This window comes from Diadema setosum, chromosome 15 (genome assembly GCF_964275005.1).
Source record: "Diadema setosum chromosome 15, eeDiaSeto1, whole genome shotgun sequence".
NCBI classification, from domain to species: Eukaryota; Metazoa; Echinodermata; class Echinoidea; order Diadematoida; family Diadematidae; genus Diadema; species Diadema setosum.
Window position 1 is genome coordinate 27759885 of NC_092699.1, and position 22025 is coordinate 27781909.

The following is a 22025-nucleotide window of genomic DNA, read 5'->3' on the forward strand; positions in this document are numbered from 1 at the left end:
TATGTATTATAAAAAGAAAAACAGAAATATCAATCATATAATGTGAGTGTGTGTGCGGACGTATTTGTGTATATATACATATACATGTATTCATTTGTTTATCTAATAAATACTGAGAAATGAGGCATAGCTGTTGATAATCTGACATAGCTAGAAGTATGAATAACCTACTAATGCAAATGACAACATAGAACCCTAAAGATCTTTTTCTAAGTCACGACTGAGCGATTTTATTCCAGATAGCTCTCCATAACAAACAAACTGACACCTTCCTGATGAATTTGAATCATGGACAGAATGATTATGACTCACTATCCCTTCATGCTTTTACAACACAGGAGCAGCTTGCTTTTTTTCTGTCAATATGAAACTGTTGTTTTCAAGAGAGTTCACATTTTCGACAATATCACATGATCATGTGGATCACTGGGACCAAACATAACGCCGTCTATCTAAAACAAAATACAGTAAAGCTCGCGTACATCATTTATACTTGTTGAAAGGGAATCAAAAAAAGGGAATCAAAAAACAGTATTTCCATATCATCCAACTCAGAAGATAGATATTAAAACAGAAACAAGCAGAGAAGTTTATACAGAAATTATATGGATAGATTCCACATATCAGACCAAAAAATAAAGTTTCTGGTACTCTTGGGACATTCGATAAATGACACTGCCAGTATGTCTGTTCTATGTGGCAAATTCTGCTCTCAGAGATAATGTACAAATAATGTTTTAGATACTCAGAAACACTTTCATAGAAGTGAGAAGCTGTGAAGCCGCAACGGTTGATGGAAGCCAAGCTCAGAACAGCACTAACCTGCTTGTTGTATAATCATTATGTGGGTCTTGACGGTGATTGCACGACTATGCCAAAAGACAAGAAACCTATGAAGTCACTTGCATTTGAAGAGTTTTATTGCAAAACGAGTTAAGTCCACTCTTGATATGTTGAGATATTAGTGAATTAATCTGCTAAAAACAAAGAAAATAAAAAAGAAGATATGGCATATTTTTAATTATAACTTTATAAATATTCCTTGTTATGTTACAAGTTATGTATCGATGGAAAGGTTTGGTTTTGCTCTATCTGATGATGTATTTACTTCAAAATGTTTAAAAATGGTGCTTAGTCCATTTTGCAATAAAACTCTTCATTGGATGACCTCTAAACAGACATATCCACATATCCACGTAAACTTTGAAACTGTCAAAATGAGTAGTTTCCACATCAGTACACGCAAATTGCTGTAACACCAAATGTGCTTCAAAAACATAATTGCATTCACAATGGGATATGTATGGCTCGTTCAAGGAACTGCCTGAAATTTTGCATTCAATTATTGCAATTCAGTGCATGCTTTCCATTTCGTTGTTGCAGTAAGGTGCAAAACCTTGATTTTGTGAATGTCATACTCAATTTTTCAAATCTCAAAGTCATATGCCACTCTGCACACTGGTGGGAACTGCTAGATAGTGAAAAGTCCATATCATTTGGGAATAAAACTGGGAAAACTTGTCTGGACCACAAACTCTTGAAACAGCTTCCATAACATGTCTGATGACTCTTGTTCTTATACTGATAATACTTGAATTCTTTGCCAGTTTTGAAAAGCTGATGTTTTTCTCCCTTATCAACACAATAAATACTTAGATAATTAAGTGTTTGGACGTATACAACATGATGTGAACATGAATTTCTGCCATTTACAAATTTGGGTATGACTGGAAGAATTTGGGCTGATAAGTGAGAAATCAGAATGTATTTTGTTACTTTGAAAGTACTTGGGCTTGCTGCTCTTCACAAACCGGTTGTGACATTTCACAAAAATTGATGGGTAATAAAATACAGAATGTATCAAGTCAACGACAGGTATCTCTCTACGTCCACTCCACTTCAACTAGATGCTGATTGGATAGCTTTGTGCTTCCTCATGTGTGAGGCGATCCCACCAGCCACCTGCTCGTCCGTCTTGTTCTGACCATAGTAGTCCAGAAACTGACCCTCTGGTCCAATCAGGTACATGATGATGGTGTGGTCAACCTGGGAATGATTCACAGCGATCGCTAAGCTCATTACAACTTGATACATGCACTTGATACAGAATTACACACAAAACAGCCCAACTTATTCACACTTTCAATTTCTATGCATACCTCATTAACAAAGACTTTTCCTGACATCCAGATAACTTGGCCAAGGCTTGTAATACAATACAAATTAACTGTGCAGTACACTCACGTCATAACGAACACTGCTATAACAACATTTTCATTACAGCAAAGTAAAAATTCAAGTCCCCAAATTATCATCTACACTGTATATGCCCTTATGTACATAATTGTTTGGCTATACATGTGTATTTGCGAAAATTTCGAATAATGAAAGAAAACTGCTGTCCCACGAACTTCGTTATAGCGAGAGTATTGAAAGTACTAAAATGCATGAATTATGTACAGGGGATGGAATAGCTTATTAGAAGGTCTGGTCTCTGGCAGAAAAAAAAAATGCCTGTAAGTTTGAATATACTAGCAAACTAGCCTACTGTATTGGTATATGATTTATTGCTCAAAAGCAATGTAATGTGCAATACTAAGTTGTTTCATTGTAATATAATGAGTTCACTCACTACTGTACAGATTTGTGACTTGACATGTTGATTCATTTACCCATGACAATGTCAACATATAAGTGTATTTTTTGCAAATTGATTTGAAGCTAGTTCAGTATACCCATCAGAACTGCATGCCATCTTGTATATCTACATACATCATGTACATTGTACAACTGTATATTTCTGTCTATTACTCAGTTTTACCCTTATAAAAAAATTGTCATATAAGACAGAGATTAAAAAGATAATAATTGTAGAGAACATGGTAGGGAAGACAATTCACCTAGAAGTTATTTATCACAACAAAAGAAAAGACTTCTGAAAATGCCACTCACAATATAGTCATTGTCCTCATCCTTTGGTCCCATGCTGAAGTAAACTCGAAAGTTCCTGGCCACCTCGTCAATCTTCTCTCGGCTGCCTGTCAGCCCAACCAGGTTTGGGTCAAATTCTGCGAAAGAGAAGCATCCACCGTGAGAGAAGGTAGAGCAGAGACCAAATTCCTGGTGTCCACTTGTGGGGCTACACACTTCATACTTGATCCTGACGATCTCACTAATAATAGCCGACATCATTTAGCGTGCAGGTTGTTAAGTAAGTTGCAATTTGCATTAACAATCATTGGCTTTATACCATCTACTTTCCTACATTATGAGTTCCTAATTTACAAATGCAAAATATACAACAATCTTTCCTGGAATCGGGGGAAAAGCTTTTCACATGACTAAAAAGAGCATTCTACTGTTACCTAACAAAAAGGAAAGCAAAAGTAAAACTAAAATTGCAATTTGATTCTGCATATTATTTTCTCTTTTCTTTCCTTTTTTTTTTACTCAGATTAGTTGCATATAAAGGTATGACACAAATATTCAGCTCAGAAGCAGTCATGCAATAAACAGACTCCAACTCTCCCGTTTTCGACGGGAGATCTCCCGCCGAAAGCCCATTTTTGCAAAATCTCCCGCTCTCCCGCTTGAGATTTGATTTCTCCCGCCCTGGCTCTGTGTCTCCCGGTGGAAAGGATTTCTTACTTATTGCTATCGTATGTTGAAAAAATAAGCCTTAGATAGCACCAGAGAACATCTAGAACCCTAGGAACTTCGCGGTTCGCACACATCAACTTGGAGTCTCCCGTTTGCTAGGGGTTTCGGGCGAGAGAATCTCCAGATCAGAAGGTGCTTGGGGTTGGAGTCTCTGAATAAATTTTGGCAGAACTGCACAAATCACCTCAACTTTTTTTTTTTTTAAATGAACATAAATACTAGTTGCACTGTTGTGTCCTGGTGCAAATTAAAACTTTATTGATATTCTTTATTATTTGAAGAGTAGAAGTGAAGATGGTCCTACCTTTGACATATTCCCTCATCGTCTCCACATCGTCCCTGTCTGGATCGATGGTGATGAAGATAGGTATGACCTTTTCCAGGTTGGGACTGCCATCTGTGGAACAAAAGATACAAAACGAAGTGACTGCATATACACAGTATATACCAATGATTGGTACATACGACTGCACTTTGCTTTCCAATTGATGGCCTCCAATCGGTTGACTGCCAGGGTAGGAAATACTTTTATTAATTGAAAAAAAAAATATCAAAATTGAAATGGGGAAGTGCTCACACTTAAATCAGTGATTGATATCATAATTTGTTCACATTACAGCCACCATTCATGAGTGTGTGTGTGTGTGTGTGTGTGTGTGTGTGTGTGATACAGGACAGCTACTCCATACTGTGATGGTTTATCTGTTTTTTGGTCCATGTGCATGGCTGGTGAGCAATCTGAATTTGCTGTGATCTTGGAAATGCTTTCACAATAGAATATTGTGTGTTGTTTGCTTTATACAACAAATACTGGCTGCTCTTTCATTTGGGACCAAGTGCAAATTCTTAACGCCTGTTGATTCTGCAGGACATGCAATGACTTTCACCAATAAGCTTGGGTCATGGAACTGCTCTCTGATCCTCATATAGCAAAATTTTACTTATTTATTTATTCATTCATTCATTCATTCATTCATTCATTCATTCATTCATTCATTCATTCATGGTAATAATGTGCCATGTATACTGATTTCCACATCAGTCTGCATACTTTAACAGATGTGCCATGTATACTGATTTCCACATCAGTCTGCATACTTTAACAGCTTGGGCAGATGTTCTGAAACTAGGTTTGAACAAATAAGATCATTCATCACCTCACCTCAGTGGATTTTGTCCATTAGATATAATGGAAACAAGGATATGGTCTCATTTCCCAGTCAGTTTATCTGATCTACATCAAATTTCACACAGCATGCCATGAATGAATGGATTGTGAGCACAAGAGCTTGTTAAAATTAGACTGTGCTCCCATTATAATGAATGCGGTTATCACAAAATTTTTCTCACAACGAACTAAACATGTAAATCTCAAAATTATTATTATAGTATCTTTACATTTGTTCAGCTTTAACAAAATTCAAATAAAGTGAAAGAAAATGGCTGGTACCAAGGACTTCATTGTAACGTGAAGTCATCTGCACAAGACATTATATTTGTCAAGAGAAGAAGCTGTGACATGTGCACAGAGGTAGTTTTGGAGTACTCACTGACTTTGTTGACAGCGAGGATCATTTTCTCCAGCTCATCCGGACAGATGTCTGGACAGTGTGTGAAGCCGAAGTAGAGCAGGATCCACTTCCCAAGGTAATCTTGGTTTGTTTTGCGCTGACCCGACGTGTCAATCAGGTCAAATGGTCCGCCTATTGCAGCCTTGCCCACTGCTTTGTTCCTTTCTTTCTGTATCTCTGAGGGTCAGAAATGTTGTAGGATATCGTATTAAAGGGATAGTGCAGTATTGGTGGAGATGAGAATCGGGCTTTTAACTTTTTGTGAGATACCAAGAAAACACATGAAACAGTACAGAGCATACCATTTTAAGAGGAATTCAAAGTTTATTTGATGAAAATCGGGTTTGGAATGACTGAAACATCAAAAAACAAAGTAAAACAAAGCGATCGTAATAAAATGTGGGTCCCACACCTTATTGAATTGCTCTGTTTTGGATATCTCAGCCATTTCAAAATCAATTTTCATCAAATAAATGTTGAATTCCTCATGGAATTACATGTTCTTTCATATTTCATAAGAGGTTTCTCATTATCTCACCAAAAAATGTTAGAAACCTGAAAATGGGTCTCTACCAAAACTATACGACCCCTTTAATATATTAATATCACAATACTTTGGTGCTTTTGTGGCTGCAAGGACAATATTTGAGAGATAATGAATTGAATGAAAGGGAAATTCAAATCAGCGTTCCAGCTGAATTTAAAATGGTCAAACAAGCAATACGGTGAAAGTTTCATTCAGACTGGACAGAAAATGAGAATTTTATTGCATGGCTGAACTAATGTGCTTTTGTAGATCAACATCTTAGAATGAAATATTCAGACACAAAATTTTGCTGCAACATAGCAGTTGGTGAGAATGCATTGGTTTTACATAACATCCTGGTTTGCCATAATTACTGTGAAGGCTGTTATTTTTGCATATCATTTTTGTTGTTTTCATGATTTAACACCAAGACTATTATAACGCGGACTAATGTCAGTCCTTTCGTGATAATTTTCCATACTTTTAATTTGGGGTTGATATAAGTTCCTGACTTAATCCCATCATAACATCCCCTAAATCCCGTAAAGAAATCTGCAAGCTTACGTAGTTCTTTCTTTTCCTTTGCAGACTTGAAGACGTACAAAGCTGATCCACCGATGGCAAATGTCACAAGCAGTGATTTCCAGGTTATAGGCTGGCAATGCAAAGCAAGATTTTTAGTGATCATAAAGCTGGGTAGTAAAGGTTGCACACGTGTCTAGTCAAGCAGTCAATTTTGATTTGTTACCTTCGGATATACAATATGCAAGTCACAAATTATGTACTAGGGGTACATACACAAATTCAGTGGATTTATAAGGAGCATGTTATTCCTAGTGGGACAGAAAATGAGCTCTTAATGTATTCAGTACAATAAACTTGAGCTGCTTGCTTTATGGAAAACGTTATGGCCAGAATGAATTCTTTCTAAGCGGGCAAACTTTACATTGATCTAATGATAATTGCAACACCACATACAATAAGTGCAAACAAAGGGAAACTGAACAGAATTATAATTTTGTAATGTACATGAAAATTATAGTAAATGGGATTCATGTCAGACAGAATGCTGTATACACCATATATTTTGAGAGTCTAAATTTTCGCGAATTGGGACTGCCCGACAATTTCGCGAATGGTTAAATTCACGATCGTGGAGTCCTGTACTGAACGGAGAAATGTGTACGCGTACGACACATTCATATCGGCATCAGAATCAATATTTTTGCGTGTTTTTAATGTCACGAATAGCAGCTGACGTGCGAAATTCACGAAAATAAAAACCTCGCGAAATATTCAGTGTATACAGTAACTCACCCCTTTCTTTCCAGTTTTACTCTTGTTTTGCCTTCCGCTACTTGCTGGCCGCCATGCAGTCTGTACGGTAGAGGATGCAGTCAGCCATTGGTCTCTCCCTGCTTGAGGGAGAGTCGTGTATGGCCCGGAGACTTTTAGCTTGCTACATGTGTGCAAGAGATGTCTGCAGGTGATACACTGAAGGAAGATTTAAATGACAAACCTGGAATGTAAAAATCTTTAATGGTACTCTTTGCTCAAGCAAGAAATCATACATGGTGGAGATGTTCACAGAAAGAAATTTGACAAGGGAGGTGGGTCACCTCCGTGGTGGGACATTTAAATATTCATCATGTCAGAAATTCAGTTCTACCATCTTATGTCATCAAAGGGTGGTGTGCAGGTTCATGGTTTTCTTACATGATCACTGAACACTGTCCACAAGTATGATCTTTGCAATTCAGGCTTTCTCTTCTGTTCTCATTTGAGAAAATATTTTAATGGGGTTGAATTACATTGTTTATGAGGAGCATGTACAATATCTAAGTTTTGCTACAGCTTTGCAAAACAAAAACCCAAGTGGAGTACTGACTGTCACATAAAGTCACAGGATGACAATTTTCAATTCAATTCAATTCAATGTGGTTTATTATGCAAATATAGAATAACAATCCAGCAGCTTGAAGGCTGATTCGGTTGCTTTACATCAGACTCATAAATGAAATTAAAAGAACACTGATAATATAAAGCTACATAAGAATAGATTTATAACAATGCAAGCATCACAAACATCTCACTATATGTCTACTGCTTGCTAACATGGATTTTGTTATTCAGATTTAATTAGAAACAAAAAAAAAATATGCTGCATGATTGTGACACATCTCAAGGAAACATTTCATGCAAACCAGAGATTTACGTTGTACTGATTATTCTACATGTATATATTCACCCATATTACTCTGTTTTTCTGAATGACACCAAGACAATAAAATATACCAATTACATATATTCACATTAAAGCAAAGAGAGAATATGATATGAGCAAATTCCTACCTCAGTACAGCTTGTGGAAGCAGTGGTCTGACTGACCATCTTCCAGACTTCACTTCTTGACTTGTTGGCTGCTTGAAAGAGGCAGCTTCTCCCAAGAAGACGCAGGCCATTTCCTGTCATTCCTTGCATTTTTGCACCTCTTTCTAGTGAATAGCAGAGAAGTTGTGTTTTGATTATACTGTGATAGATAATGAAAATACTAGATCTAGATCTAGTCTATACAAAAATAAATTACTGGATTTTGAAGTGCTGTCATCGTCACCACTTGCCAAATGTGTGCATACATGCATAAGCTAACAAGCACAGGGTGGTGTAACATTACACTCAGAGAGGTGAACTTAAATCTAAAGCTTAAATTTATGTCAAAATTAGTGCCAGAGGTAGGCCCTACATGAGGCTGAGGATCGAACTCTTGCATTTACATGTACACCTGTTAAACAGTCGAGTCCATGGATCCACTGTATGGATCTGGAACCACCTACCAAGCAACGCTGTCACTGCACCTACTGTTGACACCTTCCAGAAGGCTGCCCTACCAATTATCAGAAGGTTGCAGCCTCCCGTAGGGTCCAAAATGCTGTAAGCCTGGCAGCCTGATTTTTATTTGCACGCACATGACATTTTATTGTAAATAGTTACATCTGTATAATAGCACTTCAAGCACCGTCGGCCAACGTCGTCATCGCACAGCCCATCCCAGTTTAGCTTCGACGAGCTGCTACAGGGATTATCATTTCAAGATTCAAGTCCAAAGCTAATTAAAGGAGTAGGGCTCCTACAGGTGTATGTTCTATTAAAAGAAAAACTGTGTAAGTTTGGCTCAATATAAACTTTGCAATCCCCATGCATCTCAAATTTATGATCTGGAGCTCCTACATACTGAGATACTACAGAACAAACGTTAGGTTTGCAGTTAGTAAAATACCCTGTTTGCGACAGGTGACTATTTTGCAGCAAGGACCATTTTACTCATTGATGCAAAACTAGACTAAAGGCCAATAACTAAGCATGATCCGGTGTCACTTCCCATAAACACTTGCGAGCAATTCCTGCTTGTGCTCTAAAGTGGGACTAAGCACACATGATGTTCATTAGCTGTTTTATTGATGAATGAAAGTGCCCCTGCCAGAAATAGGCACCCTGCCGCATATTGGATATTTTACTCCATCTAGGCAGCCGGGCCTAGACACAGAGAACTAAACTATATTCAATTGCCAGCACGAAATGATCAGCATGGGACTAAGGATGATGTAACGCCACTTTCGGGCGAGAACAACGAACTTCGAGTTGCCTCTTGAGTGTTTGCTCCTCTGGATCTTGGATAACCATGAATCTAGCACACATAGACTAACATGATTAAAGACAAACTTCACAGTTTCTTACTTTCAGATCTTGAATGCTAGAAGATTTCAGATACAGTCTCCACCTGTCACTCCCACAGATATAAATAGGTAGATTGATCAAGCCCATTCACAACCCATGCGTAGCTTTATAGCCAGTTGCGCGCACATTACATGCCGCCATTTTGTTAGTCTTCTGTTACGTCACGGCTTTCGCGATGAACATGGGGAGGTAAAAAAGAAGAAAAAAAAGTCAGCGTAGGCCTGCGCTATGCTGTAACTCTGCAAACCCTGTTCTGCGCACGCAAGCCGTGACGTAACAAAAGACTAACCAAAATGGCGGAGATCGCGTGCGCTGGTTATGCTTTCAGACCCCACTTGATCATTCTACCTATATAGTTCTGTGGTCACTCCCTGAACACTCTTCGTTCCGCACGTACGGCATCTGCGATTATGTAATTTTCCGACAGCGCCACCTATGTCAAATCCTGTGACTGATGTGAACAGCATTCGATAGTTCTGTCTTTTACAGTGTAATTGCTTTCTTTTCTTTTCTCTTGTTTTTGTGTTTGTTATTTCATATATTACAGTATGCTTGATGAAAACCTCCCCTCTTCGGTTCAGTCCTATGAACAATGCGATCATTCTGAGCATTGCTGGGGCACATGATTCTCTAGAAGTACATTAACAAAAACAAAATATCAAAATACTAGTACCTCACATGTGAATGTAGTGTGTTTATATTAAGAATTTGCTCTTTATCCTACTCTTATCGGATTTAATATTATTATCTGTGTAAACTAGTCTTGCTGGAACTTATCGTGAATATATAGCAGACGCCTAAAAAAAAAAAAAGAAAAAAAAAATAGAAAAGAAATAGCGCCCTCTTTTAATTCTTTCTTTTTATTTCTTTATTCTAACAAAAAACAAACAAACAAAAAACAACTTGAACAAACAAGGGGGGGGGGGCACCCGGTGCACCCCTTTCTTGATCCGCCACTGGGTTGAAAAGCGTATGAGAGTTTTACAAATAAAATGCGCTGATTACATTCATATTTGATTACATAAGAACAAATCATCACAGTTTAATATATTGTAACGAGCCAACCTAGTTACAAACAGTGGTAGTTTTTATTCGAAGTTTGCGACATTCACTGTTGAGTCCTGACTTGACTACTTGACCTAACAATAGAGGTCTATAGAGGTTTATTAACGTATAACCGGGGGGCCAAAAGCTAAAAACAGAGGTCGAGTTGCACTCTCTCTACAAACTAAGTAGACCATGCTTATTTTCAAGTTTTTATTGTAACAAATAACATTCCACTGGTCTACCTCAAAAAATTTGTTGCGAAAGCCTCCAAATCCAAGATGGCGTCCAAGATGGCCGCCATATTTACTGAATTTGTTATTTGCAAGATAGAATTTGATTGAGACATCAGACTTCAACAAATTTGATGTCATATGAAAGAGAATAAAATTATCTACAAGTTGATACCATTTTTGTGGGTTATTGTGATCATTGGATTGAGATTTTAAGGAAAAAACACTCATTTTTTGATATTTTTCTGAAAAAAGGAAAATCATGAAAATGCTTGATTCAGCATAAATCAAAGAAAGACTGAAGGATTATCTTGAAACGTTTCAAGAATTTTGTTTGACATATAATTAATATTTGGAGAAAATTAGGGGACAGTACCACTTTCGCTTCAGGAGTTATAATGTCTCAAACTTGAAAACTCACTACGTAAAAATGGCCACTTTAGTTGTGACCAAGACCTTGTTGGTCATAATAAAGTCTGCGCGCGCTAAGACTACTACACGCACCACTGGCACTGGCGCTTGTAGCAGTGCCAATGGTGCGTGTAGTAGTCTTGGTAAATGCAGACTTTTTCTTTGACAAACAAAGGTTTGTGCCTGCAAACTAACTTTTCATACCAAGTGGTAGCTCAGGTGATACTGATCGCTATTATTTCAAAGTAGATTGTTCTGAAGCAGATGAGATGAAGCCAAAAAAAAAAAAATTCAAATAGAGGTAATAGCTTGAAACTTGGCATCAACCTTGTTGTAGATAGTTTAAGACAGAATTTAGATCAACCGCTAAAAAAAAAACACAAAAATCAAGATGACAGCCATCAAAGTTGACATAGTGTATTGCGCCAAATTAAATGTATTATTTCGATTTTGATACAATTTTGTCTGTTGCGCTATCTTAAACCGTCTTAGGTTTTTATGGACATATTTTTAAAACCAGTGATATTCTACTCTCCGAAAAAGAAAAAAAACAAATCGAGTGGAAGTTTTTACTTTTGATGTGAGGAGTGAATAACAGAAAATGTTCATTTTCACTCATTTTAGAGTGACCTTAGGCAGGGCCCCACACTAACTTTTATTTTGGTGGCCCAAAGGCAAATATCCGACCTTTTTCGTTGGCCCGATCAGGCCACCAAATTCTTCATTTCTGACATTTTGTTGGCCCGACGTGCGTTTTTGGTGGCCCTGGGCCACCGGACCACCGTTAGTTTCGAGCCCTGCCTTAGGGATCACTCGTCACTCTTCGAGTGATCCACGAGGTCACTCTAAAATGAATGAAAATGAACATTTTCACTCTCGAGAGATCCTTATATCTAATATGGGAAGGCATCTAGACATACCAATGGCATAAGTTCAGATCAATTGTGACACTATAAACCCACATGAAATCAGCCTAAAAACAATGTAAGAAAATCTGATAACAGTAAATACAGTTTCAGCATGCTTATTTGTAAAGGTAGTTTCGAGCCCTGCCTTAGGGATCACTCCTCACTCTTCGAGTGATCCACGAGGTCACTCTAAAATGAATGAAAATGAACATTTTCACTCTCGAGAGATCCTTATATCTAATATGGGAAGGCATCTAGACATACCAATGGCATAAGTTCAGATCAATTGTGACACTATAAACCCACATGAAATCAGCCTAAAAACAATGTAAGAAAATCTGATAACAGTAAATACAGTTTCAGCATGCTTATTTGTAAATGTAGTTTCGAGCCCTGCCTTAGGGATCACTCCTCACTCTTCGAGTGATCCACGAGGTCACTCTAAAATGAATGAAAATGAACATTTTCACTCTCGAGAGATCCTTATAATATGGGAAGGCATCTAGACATACCAATGGCATAAGTTCAGATCAATTGTGACACTATAACCCACATGAAATCAGCCTAAAAACAATGTAAGAAAATCTGATAACAGTAAATACAGTTTCAGCATGCTTATTTGTAAATGTGAATATACAGCACGAATAATAAATTTGGACAATTTTATTCGAACAATATACTGAAAAGTAATTTCGCACAACACATTTAAGAGCAAAGTTGAGAAATTGCCGCCATGTCGGATTTTTTTTTTTTTTTTGGGGGGGGGGGTTCGGATCAGAAGGGCTTTCAAGGACATCTGCGGATCAGACATTATTACACATATACCATCATCATTCACGTTTCTACAACAGCAGAGTAACATACAAGTAAAAAAGCATATCTTTGATACAGAAGCATTTCTTTTTTATCAAAGATTGGGCCTTATACCCAAACACTGGAATGAGCTCCACCCCCCCCCCCAAAAAAAAAGACCCTCAATATGGTTTACACTAGTACAATATCGTTCGGATGTATAGAAACATGTAATAGACAGCAATATAAGAAGATTTAAAAAATATATCAAATTATAAGTTACAGTATATAAGTTGGGATTTAACTTTCACGCAACACACTAAAGGTATTGTTTACCATTGGGATAAATATCACATTCGATTTATATGTGCAGGTTAGTTGTATCACAAAAATTCTACCATGTAAAAACAAAAATATATAATAAAGCCTAAACCATACGGAGATATCACCATTTCTTTTCAAGAAACCATAACCATAACAACTGTTAACAATTTAGTTTATTAAAAAAAAACATTGCTATCAGATCTATTTGGTATATCGAACAATATTTAGCATTAATTTTACTGATTTAAGTTTGTGCATTAGTTGTTCTATCCCAGTTTAGAACTAGTTTGAGGCATTATAAGTAAAGCTGGGTTTTTGTTTTACGTGCACTAGTGGTAAATAATGCCTTGAACGACAACCTTGATTAATTACCGCCATCTTGAATTTTGTGTGGATACTATTTTTATCGCTAAATATTACACATTGGCAAAATTTGTGCCAAATTCCAAGCTCCTATCTCTTTTTGGAAAACACTTTCTGTTCAATCTTATCTGCCTCAGAACAATCTACTATGATGAAATGCTACAGTATAGCGACACCTATACACCACTTGGCATTAAAAGTTAGTTTGCAGGTACTTGCAAGTCACTAAATCATAACAATATTGCATGTGACCATGTAAACACATTGTATGCAAAATTTATAATGCATAAATATAATTTTTTCATGTTTTAGATGTTAACTTGTCAACAGTGCATGATATTACCTATAATTCCAGAAATATGAATTATGTCTCAATCTCAGTAAATCTCAATCTCAATCGCAGGTTTCAAAACAATTCTTCAGTTCTTCTTTGATAAATATTAAATCATGCATTTTTACATTTCTTCCTTTTTTCAAAACAATATAAAATATGTATTCCTTCCCCCCCCCCCAAAAAAAAAAGAGAAGCAAACACCCCCCCCCCAATTTATCACAATACACAGCTAAAGTGGTATCAACTTTTATGAAGTTTTGCTCTCCTTCATATGACATCAAATTTGTTGCAATCCAATGTCTCTATCAAATTTTATGTTTGAAATGTTAAATTCAATAAAAATGGCGGCCCTATTGGACCGCATCTGTACTTTGGAGGTTTTTGCAACAAATCTACTGAGGTGTACTTACGGAACATTGCTTAGTATACTTAATATTATGTATGGTCTTGTTTATAGAGAGAGTGGAACTCGAAAAGTAAGCACGATCTTGGATTTGACCCTCTGTGACGTCTTTGGGAACAGATGCGTGCAAATATATATTATGTAAAATTGGATTTCAAGTTTGAGACATTATAACTCCTGAACCAAATACAATACTGACCCCTAATTTTCTCCAAATATTGATTATATTATGGGAAAGATGTTAATTTCTGCATGGTTTTCATAAACATTTTTAATTTTATTTGTCTTTTTACTTTTTAGAGAAATATTCATGGTGCATTCTGAAAAATGTCTCCATAAAAGCCTAAGATGGTTTGAAATGCCATTAAAATGTTCAGAATATATAAAAACCATATAAACAGACAGCAAAACAGACAAAATTGTATCAAAATCAAAATGAAACATTTACTTTGGCGCAATACACTATGTCAGCTCTGATGGCCTGCAATCTTGAATTTTTTGAGTGATTGATCCAAATTTTGTTTTAAACTTTCTATAGCAAGGTTAGTGTTTCAAGCTTCTACCTCTATTTGAAAGATATTTCTTGCTTCATTTCATCTGCTTCAGAACAATCTACTTTGAAATAATAGCAATCAGCGTCACCTGAGCTACCACTTGGTATGAAAAGTTAGTTTGCAGGCACAAACCCTTGTTTGTCAAAGAAAAAGTCTGCGTTAAGCCAAGACTACTACACGCACCACTGGCAGTGCTACAAGCACCAGTGCCAGAGGTGCGTGTAGTCTTGGCGTGCGCAGGCTTTTTTCACAACCAACAAGATCTTGTCACAACTAAAGTGGCCATTTTTACGTAGTGAGTTTTCAAGTTTGAGACATTATTACTCCTGATCCAAAGATGGTACTGACCCCTAATTTTCTCCAAATATTAATTATATGTCAATCAAAATTTTTGAAACGTTTCAAGATAATCCTTCAGTCTTTCTTTGATTTATGCTGAATCAAGCATTTTCATGATTTTCCTTTTTTCAGAAAAATATCAAAAAATGAGTGTTTTTTCCTTAAAATCTCAATCCAATGATCACAATAACCCACAAAAATGGTATCAACTTGTAGATAATATTATTCTCTTTCATATGACATCAAATTTGTTGAAGTCTGATGTTTCAATCAAATTCTATCTTGCAAATAACAAATTCAGTAAATATGGCGGCCATCTTGGACGCCATCTTGGATTTGGAGGCTTTCGCAACAAATTTTTTGAGGTAGACCAGTGGAATGTTGTTTGTTACAATAAAAACTTGAAAATAAGCATGGTCTACTTAGTTTGTAGAGAGAGTGCAACTCACTCGTTAAGTAAGCGACTTTTTGGGGTTTGGCCCTCCGGTTAGTAGCTGAATTTGTTTTGGTTGGTGGGCCGAATCTACTTTGTTATTGGCCGCGCCGTGGCCCTCGTGGGCGGCCCAAATTGGTTTGACTGACGAATTTGTTCAGAGTTTCCCATGTGAGGGGGACCTGGTCGGTAGTTAGTCTGTACTTGTTGTCTCATATCAGACTGTTTCTTGAAACAATTCCTCTCAATGTGACCTGGTTTGTTACAGTAGTAGCACACAACGTTTCTAGCCTGCTGGTTCTGATTAAGTCTATCATTTCTGTCACCGTTGTGCTGAGACACTGCGTGTCTAACCGCTTTTTCTACCGCTTGATCAATTGTTCTTTGCAAGTCTTTCTGACATGTTTGCTCTACATCTACTGCTCTGTTGTGCGTGGACTTTTTCCACGAACGTTGTGACTCAGTCAAGAGAAATGTTTCAGTTGTTATGGCTGCCTCGATCATGTTGTCCAAAGTCTTAGGTTTTGCGTGGAAAATCCCCGTTCGGATCTCCGGATTCTCGATAGCGTCAGTGAAGTGGATCTTAGCTAGACGGTCAATTCCGTCTGAGTCAAAGTCAGGATAAGCCTTTGTAGTAAGTTCCCTAATAGCTCGTCCAAGCTCTTGAAATGATTCATTTGCTCGTCTCTTACGAGCACGAAGTTCAAGCAGGTAACTTTCAGCTTGTTTGGAGGACGAGAATCTCATTGACAGTTTGGATTTCAAGTCAAAGTACGTCCACTTAGTTTCTCTACGTTCATTCAGTAACCTAAGAGCAGGTCCCCTAAGACTAGCAGACAAGTATTTGACAGCTTCGTCGTCAGTCCAATTGTTAATCGTTCGGCAAGATTCAAAGTGTGACTCATAGTCTGCCCAGTCCGCGCTACCATCATATTTATCAGGCATAATGTGTGGGCGAGTAGAGAGACCATGTTCTGTTCGCGGTTCATTGCTAGTAGTGTGGTCTGTAATGCTGGTTGGTTGGACAGTGCGAGTGCTTGTAACTTGTTCTACAGTCTCAGCCATTGGCTGATGTGTGGTGGCACTCAAGTTCGCAATTGGTTGTTGTGTGTGTTGGTCCTTGTCAAAGTTTAGCACTACTTCACTATCTAATGAAGATGTGTCAGTTAGCTCTTCAGTAGAAGAGTTTGAACCAGCACGTCTACGCCTACTGCGTTTGTTCGTACGTTTGGTCAGAGTCATCATTTGTTCCATCAGTTTCGTCAGTCTAGAAAGAATTCGAGTTTGCATGCCATGTCTCTTAGATTTAGATTTAGTCGATTTCCTAGACGCTTGTGTGGTTTCTGTGTCGGAAGAAGACTCACTAGACTCAATTTCTACTTTGGGACACTGTGATAATTGTTCTGTTATTTCATCCCCTTGGCCCTCCATGTTGGATTTATTTCCAAATTATCCCACTCCTGACACCAAAAATTTGTGTGGCGGGCCTTAGATGGCTTGATTGTTTGTTGTTGTGTTGTATGGCGCCCTTCTTAGTTGTTGTTTGTTGTTTGGTCGTCGAGGGCGCACTGTCGCCACTACCACAGAATATAATATAATAAGACCGAGAGTTATTAGCGGTGTGATGTTGTGTTTTTCCAGAAAGATTGATCAACTCCGTGGGCGAGATGTTAAGCCCAAATGTCCGAGCGGTAAAAACTATACAGAGTGTAATCGACCTTTCGGAAGCCAATAGTCTCTCGGTGGGGATGAGTTCTTGGTCAAAGTATATGACCGTGGAGGGAAGATGGAATACGCAAGGGGAGGAATATATGTGCAGTTTGTGTGTGTGTGTGTGTGTGTGTGTGTATGTAGATGTGTATGTTGTGTAGTGTGTGAAAATAGAAACTAAGTCAAGTGAGTCGTACACAGAAACAAAGAAAGACACAAGGTTGTAATACTCAGATTTCAGGTTCAACAAAAAAACAAAAATCAAAGTTTAATCTTTCATTTACAACATTTCAAAATCGCCACTGTTACATACTCATTTATTAATGCATGCCTAAGCCAATTCGTAAATTCTAATACCGAACCATGCATACACTTCGTTTGATTGTTCGTGCGAATACAAGTTCTTCTATTTCCCCTTAGTTTCTGACTCGCCAGAATCCCTAACATGACATCTCATAAAACTAATACAAAGCATGTCTCTAACTCTTTTTGAATTTGCCGAAAAATCCCAAAATATAAGTTGAAATTTTACATAGGGACATAAAGGGGGGGGGGGGGGGGGGGTTAGTTGATATGTAGAGGAGTGAGCAGATGCTCGATACTTGGAGTAGAACTCCAAGAGTCTCCTCTACATATAAGGGGAGGGGGAGGGAGAAAGTTTGTATACTAGTGTGTTGTTGAGGAGTGAGCAAAGAGTAGCTCGATACCTGGAGCGGACTCCGGGAGTCTCCTCCCGAACTGAAAAATTTTACTGCTTATATAGGCTTAATGCGGACGTCAAGGGAATCACTACGCGGAGGTAGCTACGGTATGCGCTAAGCGCTGAACTTGTACACTCCGTAGATTTTTGTGCTAGTTTGACGTCGCAAATCTCTTATTATCTCGACAAATATCACTCTTTATAATATGGGTTCCGTGTTACAATAAATTATGAGTTATTTACCAAATGACCAGATACATATAACGAACCAAATTTCTCTAATATTGACCAGAATCAACAAAATAGTAGTAATTTTCACACACGAAGGATCCAAATCACACGCTGAGGTGGCTACGTCATAACAGCGATGCGAAGCCAAAGCTCGCATGCAAACTTGTATCATTTTGCAAGTTAGCTTCCGAGGAGTAACAAAATTCATATCTATCACCAAAGTATTCTTTATGTATGAGTATTTCCACCTTATTTTTCTGAAAGATTGAGAATTTAGGGAATTTTGGATATGAATTAAAATGACAGCCAAAATATTCAAGATAAAGAACGAGGGACGGTCTGTAATCCTGAATGAACACTACGCGGTACGGTACGCGCATCTATCGGCAGTGTTTGGATTCTTCGTACAGGACAAGATATCGTATTCAAACTCCATATTCCTTCATATTTCTGTCAACATGGGGTAAGTTACCACTCAAATATTCGCTACACATACTAAATCCTTCAATTATTTAACTATTCCTGGCCGTCAGTTCATAACAAACGGGTATTCCCTACATTCTTCAGTGCCTTATAGAATGTATGAAGTTGCTGAATGCAATGTGCATTAACCGTTTCTATATTATAACACGTATCCAAGCAAAACAAATTCAGCTACGTTAATAAACCTCTATAGACCTCTATTGTTAGGTCAAGTAGTCAAGTCAGGACTCAACAGTGAATGTCGCAAACTTCGAATAAAAACTACCACTGTTTGTAACTAGGTTGGCTCGTTACAATATTATTATTGTCGTTATCAATTTTCTGATCTTAGATTTGATTTCTCCTTTCTAGTAGTAATTATAATATACACGATAAATCATGTTACTGCTGTACATTTTCTCTGGAAGAAACTTTAAGGTCATTATTATTAAACTTGGGGGATATAGTCTACAGGCTCTGCTAAGTACATTTTCAATATTCTTTTTTCAAACTATAATAGCTTTATTTTTCTTTTACACATTAGTAATTAGCCACGGACTCAGATGAAATCATCATCGCAAACATATGTCTACTGTGTATGAACAACTTAACAAACACAAACACGTGATATAGGCCTATACATTCTACAAGCATGCAGCAGTATAATGCAGAAACTCGAGATGATTGGGGCTTTATGCCAGCCGGGGTGTACTGCATGGAAAATTCAATGTCAGTAATACTAATACATGGTACTAGTAGACCCTGTATTTTACTAACATGTGAAGTTTTAACACTGTGCTAGCTCTGCAGTTTCAGAACGGCTTCTTTCTCATTATTTTGTTACAGCTTGTCATAGCATTATGTAAAACACTCTCGACGGACTCACTATGGATAGCAGTGAGGTTTTCGGGGTTGTTGTTGTTGTTTTGTTTTGTTTGTTTTTTTTTTTAATAAAAAAGACATTTTCTGGATATCTCCTGTGCATTCTAGCTTCACATAATGATGTCTTATCCAAAGATTGATAGTGCATACTAAATCTCTTTGGTTGTAGTTATTATCATTATTATTATTTATTCGGCATTTGCAAAACAATACAAGTGATAACAGAGAAACAGAATAAACAAACAAAACACAAGAAAACAAAGTGTCAGGCTTTCCCTGTTGAGCTTCCCGAAGGAGCCGGGTTGGAAAAAAGCAATCAAAATCACTATGACCCTTGGGCCTCTCCAACCAACTTAAGGAAGCACATCAGGGAGTTGTTGAACATAAAAGAAAAGAAATAATACAATTTGAATTAAGCGTGTACACCAGATGGATTTTTTTCTTCATACAAGCTAAAAATAGTCTTCCCATAGGCGGTTATGACTGGTGCATGGATTTAAAAAAAAAAGAACAAAAATATAAAAACATAACTTTTGAACTACTCTACTTAATGTCCTTCAACTTCACCTGTTTGCTGGAATAATATTTCACACTGTAAAAACCAGGCCGAGCTCTGATCAGCAGAAGAGCACCCCGGATCCCGAAGCCATAGCAATTGTGACGTCATAGAAACGCTGTTCTGTGGTACACCTGTCACACAGTCGTGGTTTCGAGAGGTTCGTACTGCAATGCACGTATTATGGCAATCACGTATTATACTGCACAGCACAGTGTAGTCCTCTGCCAGTGCTGAGCATTTCTGTGGTGCGTGTACCGCTTTACAGCATTGTTTTCCTGAAATCTCGACGTCATGCTTGTGCTATCCCAACAAATATGGTCGAAATGATAACAGAGTGAGTGTTGATTGCATATTTTTTAAAGTATTTGGTCACACTTCTGTATTAGAATAAGCATGCATGTAGATTGACAAACAGTCGAATATTATAAGATTCAGTGCCAACCAGATGATAAATAATTAATACCGCATCGCGTATCATGCATAGGGGCATAATAGCATGTATGTCTATATATAGTATATGCATTGACTTTTCTGTCAGTATTTTAAACACCTGTCCAGTACATTGCCCATAGTTAAAATCCATCAGGAGTATTTTGAGAGTAACTGCGACCAGCCCCAACGCCCACAGTATAACTGTGTACAAGGAGCGTCCGGGGTTATTTTGAGAGAAGCTACAAAGTACCAAGTAGCAAGTATCATTACCATCTGTGAAGTGCAATTGTACTACTACTAGAATCTAGTCACCAAGAGTCAAGACACTTAACCGGTAGACAGTATGTATAAGCATGACTAGTATTATAGGCTAGTGATGTGATGTATAGTGATGTGTTATTTTGAAAAAGAAAGCTAAACTTCCTCCCTAGTGCATGATCAATATTGACGTACGTAGGATTTATTTTGAAAAAGAAAGCTAAACTTCCTCCCTAGTGCATGATCAATATTGACGTACGTAGGATCTCACAACACGGCTAATCATTGATAATGTATGAACAGGAATCATGATCATAGCAAGGCCTGTATGAAAGTTCCTATAAAGATGGAAGGACTAACAGAGGTACGATTGTAATTATATACGGCCCTGTCAGAAGTATTACGTTGCACGGCATTTGGTTTGGCTATATATTACGGGAGGCTTGAATTATCACCTAGTCTATACTAACAAATATATATAGTGTCTAGTTCAATATGACCTTGAAATGGAACAGCCTTATCAGATGGTATAACTCACCAGTGGCATGTGATATTTTGTGTTTGACTGTATAGTTCACTCCCATTATAGCAAACATGGTTATTACGAAATACCGGTTACAACGAAGTAAAAATTCAGACCGCAACATTATCTGTCTATGTATTTCTGTTGTTTATTTGTTTGGTTATGACGAAATTTCGATATAACGAAAGAAAACTGCCGGTCCCAAGGACTTCCTTTAAATATAATGGGATTCCACTGTACTCCAAAATACAAATTCGCATACAGTATGTCACAACAATTCAAAAGTATTTACATGACAAAGGTATGCATGAGCAAGTACATGTACACCTGATATGCTTTCAGTATCAGACATGCTTGCAAAATAATTTACAGTAGAAACGCATCTGCCTATATGAAGTGTTGCTGTCTTCTTCTTCTTTTTTCAGCTTAATGCTACTTATCTTATGAAAAGTGCATTCCTGTGCATGCCTAGCTGTCTTTTCCAGTCAGAATAAGAGCATAATGAACAATATTATTATTCATGGAATTATAGCGAAGGCATATATATATATATATATATAGAACATATAATGCAAGAATTCAGGAGCAAAGGAGGCAGATTAAGAAGAATTTGTTGGGAACTTTGTCTTCAATTTGAT

At 37.4% G+C, this 22025-nt stretch overlaps 2 protein-coding genes across 3 annotated transcripts in view; one reads left to right on the forward strand and one right to left on the reverse strand.

The window, feature by feature from the left end:
* Positions 1–214: 214 nt before the first annotated feature.
* Positions 215–8246, reverse strand: LOC140238761 (protein SCO1 homolog, mitochondrial-like). The gene is made up of 7 exons (XM_072318656.1): positions 8110–8246; positions 7075–7251; positions 6322–6412; positions 5211–5408; positions 3965–4057; positions 2953–3068; positions 215–2046 (listed from the first exon to the last, which is right to left on the reverse strand). The coding sequence occupies exons 1-7, from the start codon at positions 8236–8238 to the stop codon at positions 1900–1902; spliced, it is 951 nt and encodes a 316-aa protein (XP_072174757.1). The 5' UTR covers positions 8239–8246; the 3' UTR covers positions 215–1899.
* Positions 8247–18645: 10399 nt separating this feature from the next.
* The window catches only part of LOC140238764 (uncharacterized), a 29445-nt gene continuing 26065 nt past the window's right edge, over positions 18646–22025 (forward strand). Inside the window, exon 1 of one of the 2 annotated variants that reach the window (XM_072318662.1) lies at positions 18646–18734. In XM_072318662.1, the coding sequence (XP_072174763.1) occupies positions 18730–18734 (5 nt within the window). In that variant the 5' untranslated portion in view covers positions 18646–18729. Of the gene's footprint in view, positions 18735–20378; positions 20509–22025 lie in introns of those variants that run through there. The other variant, XM_072318660.1, reaches the window with a different exon arrangement.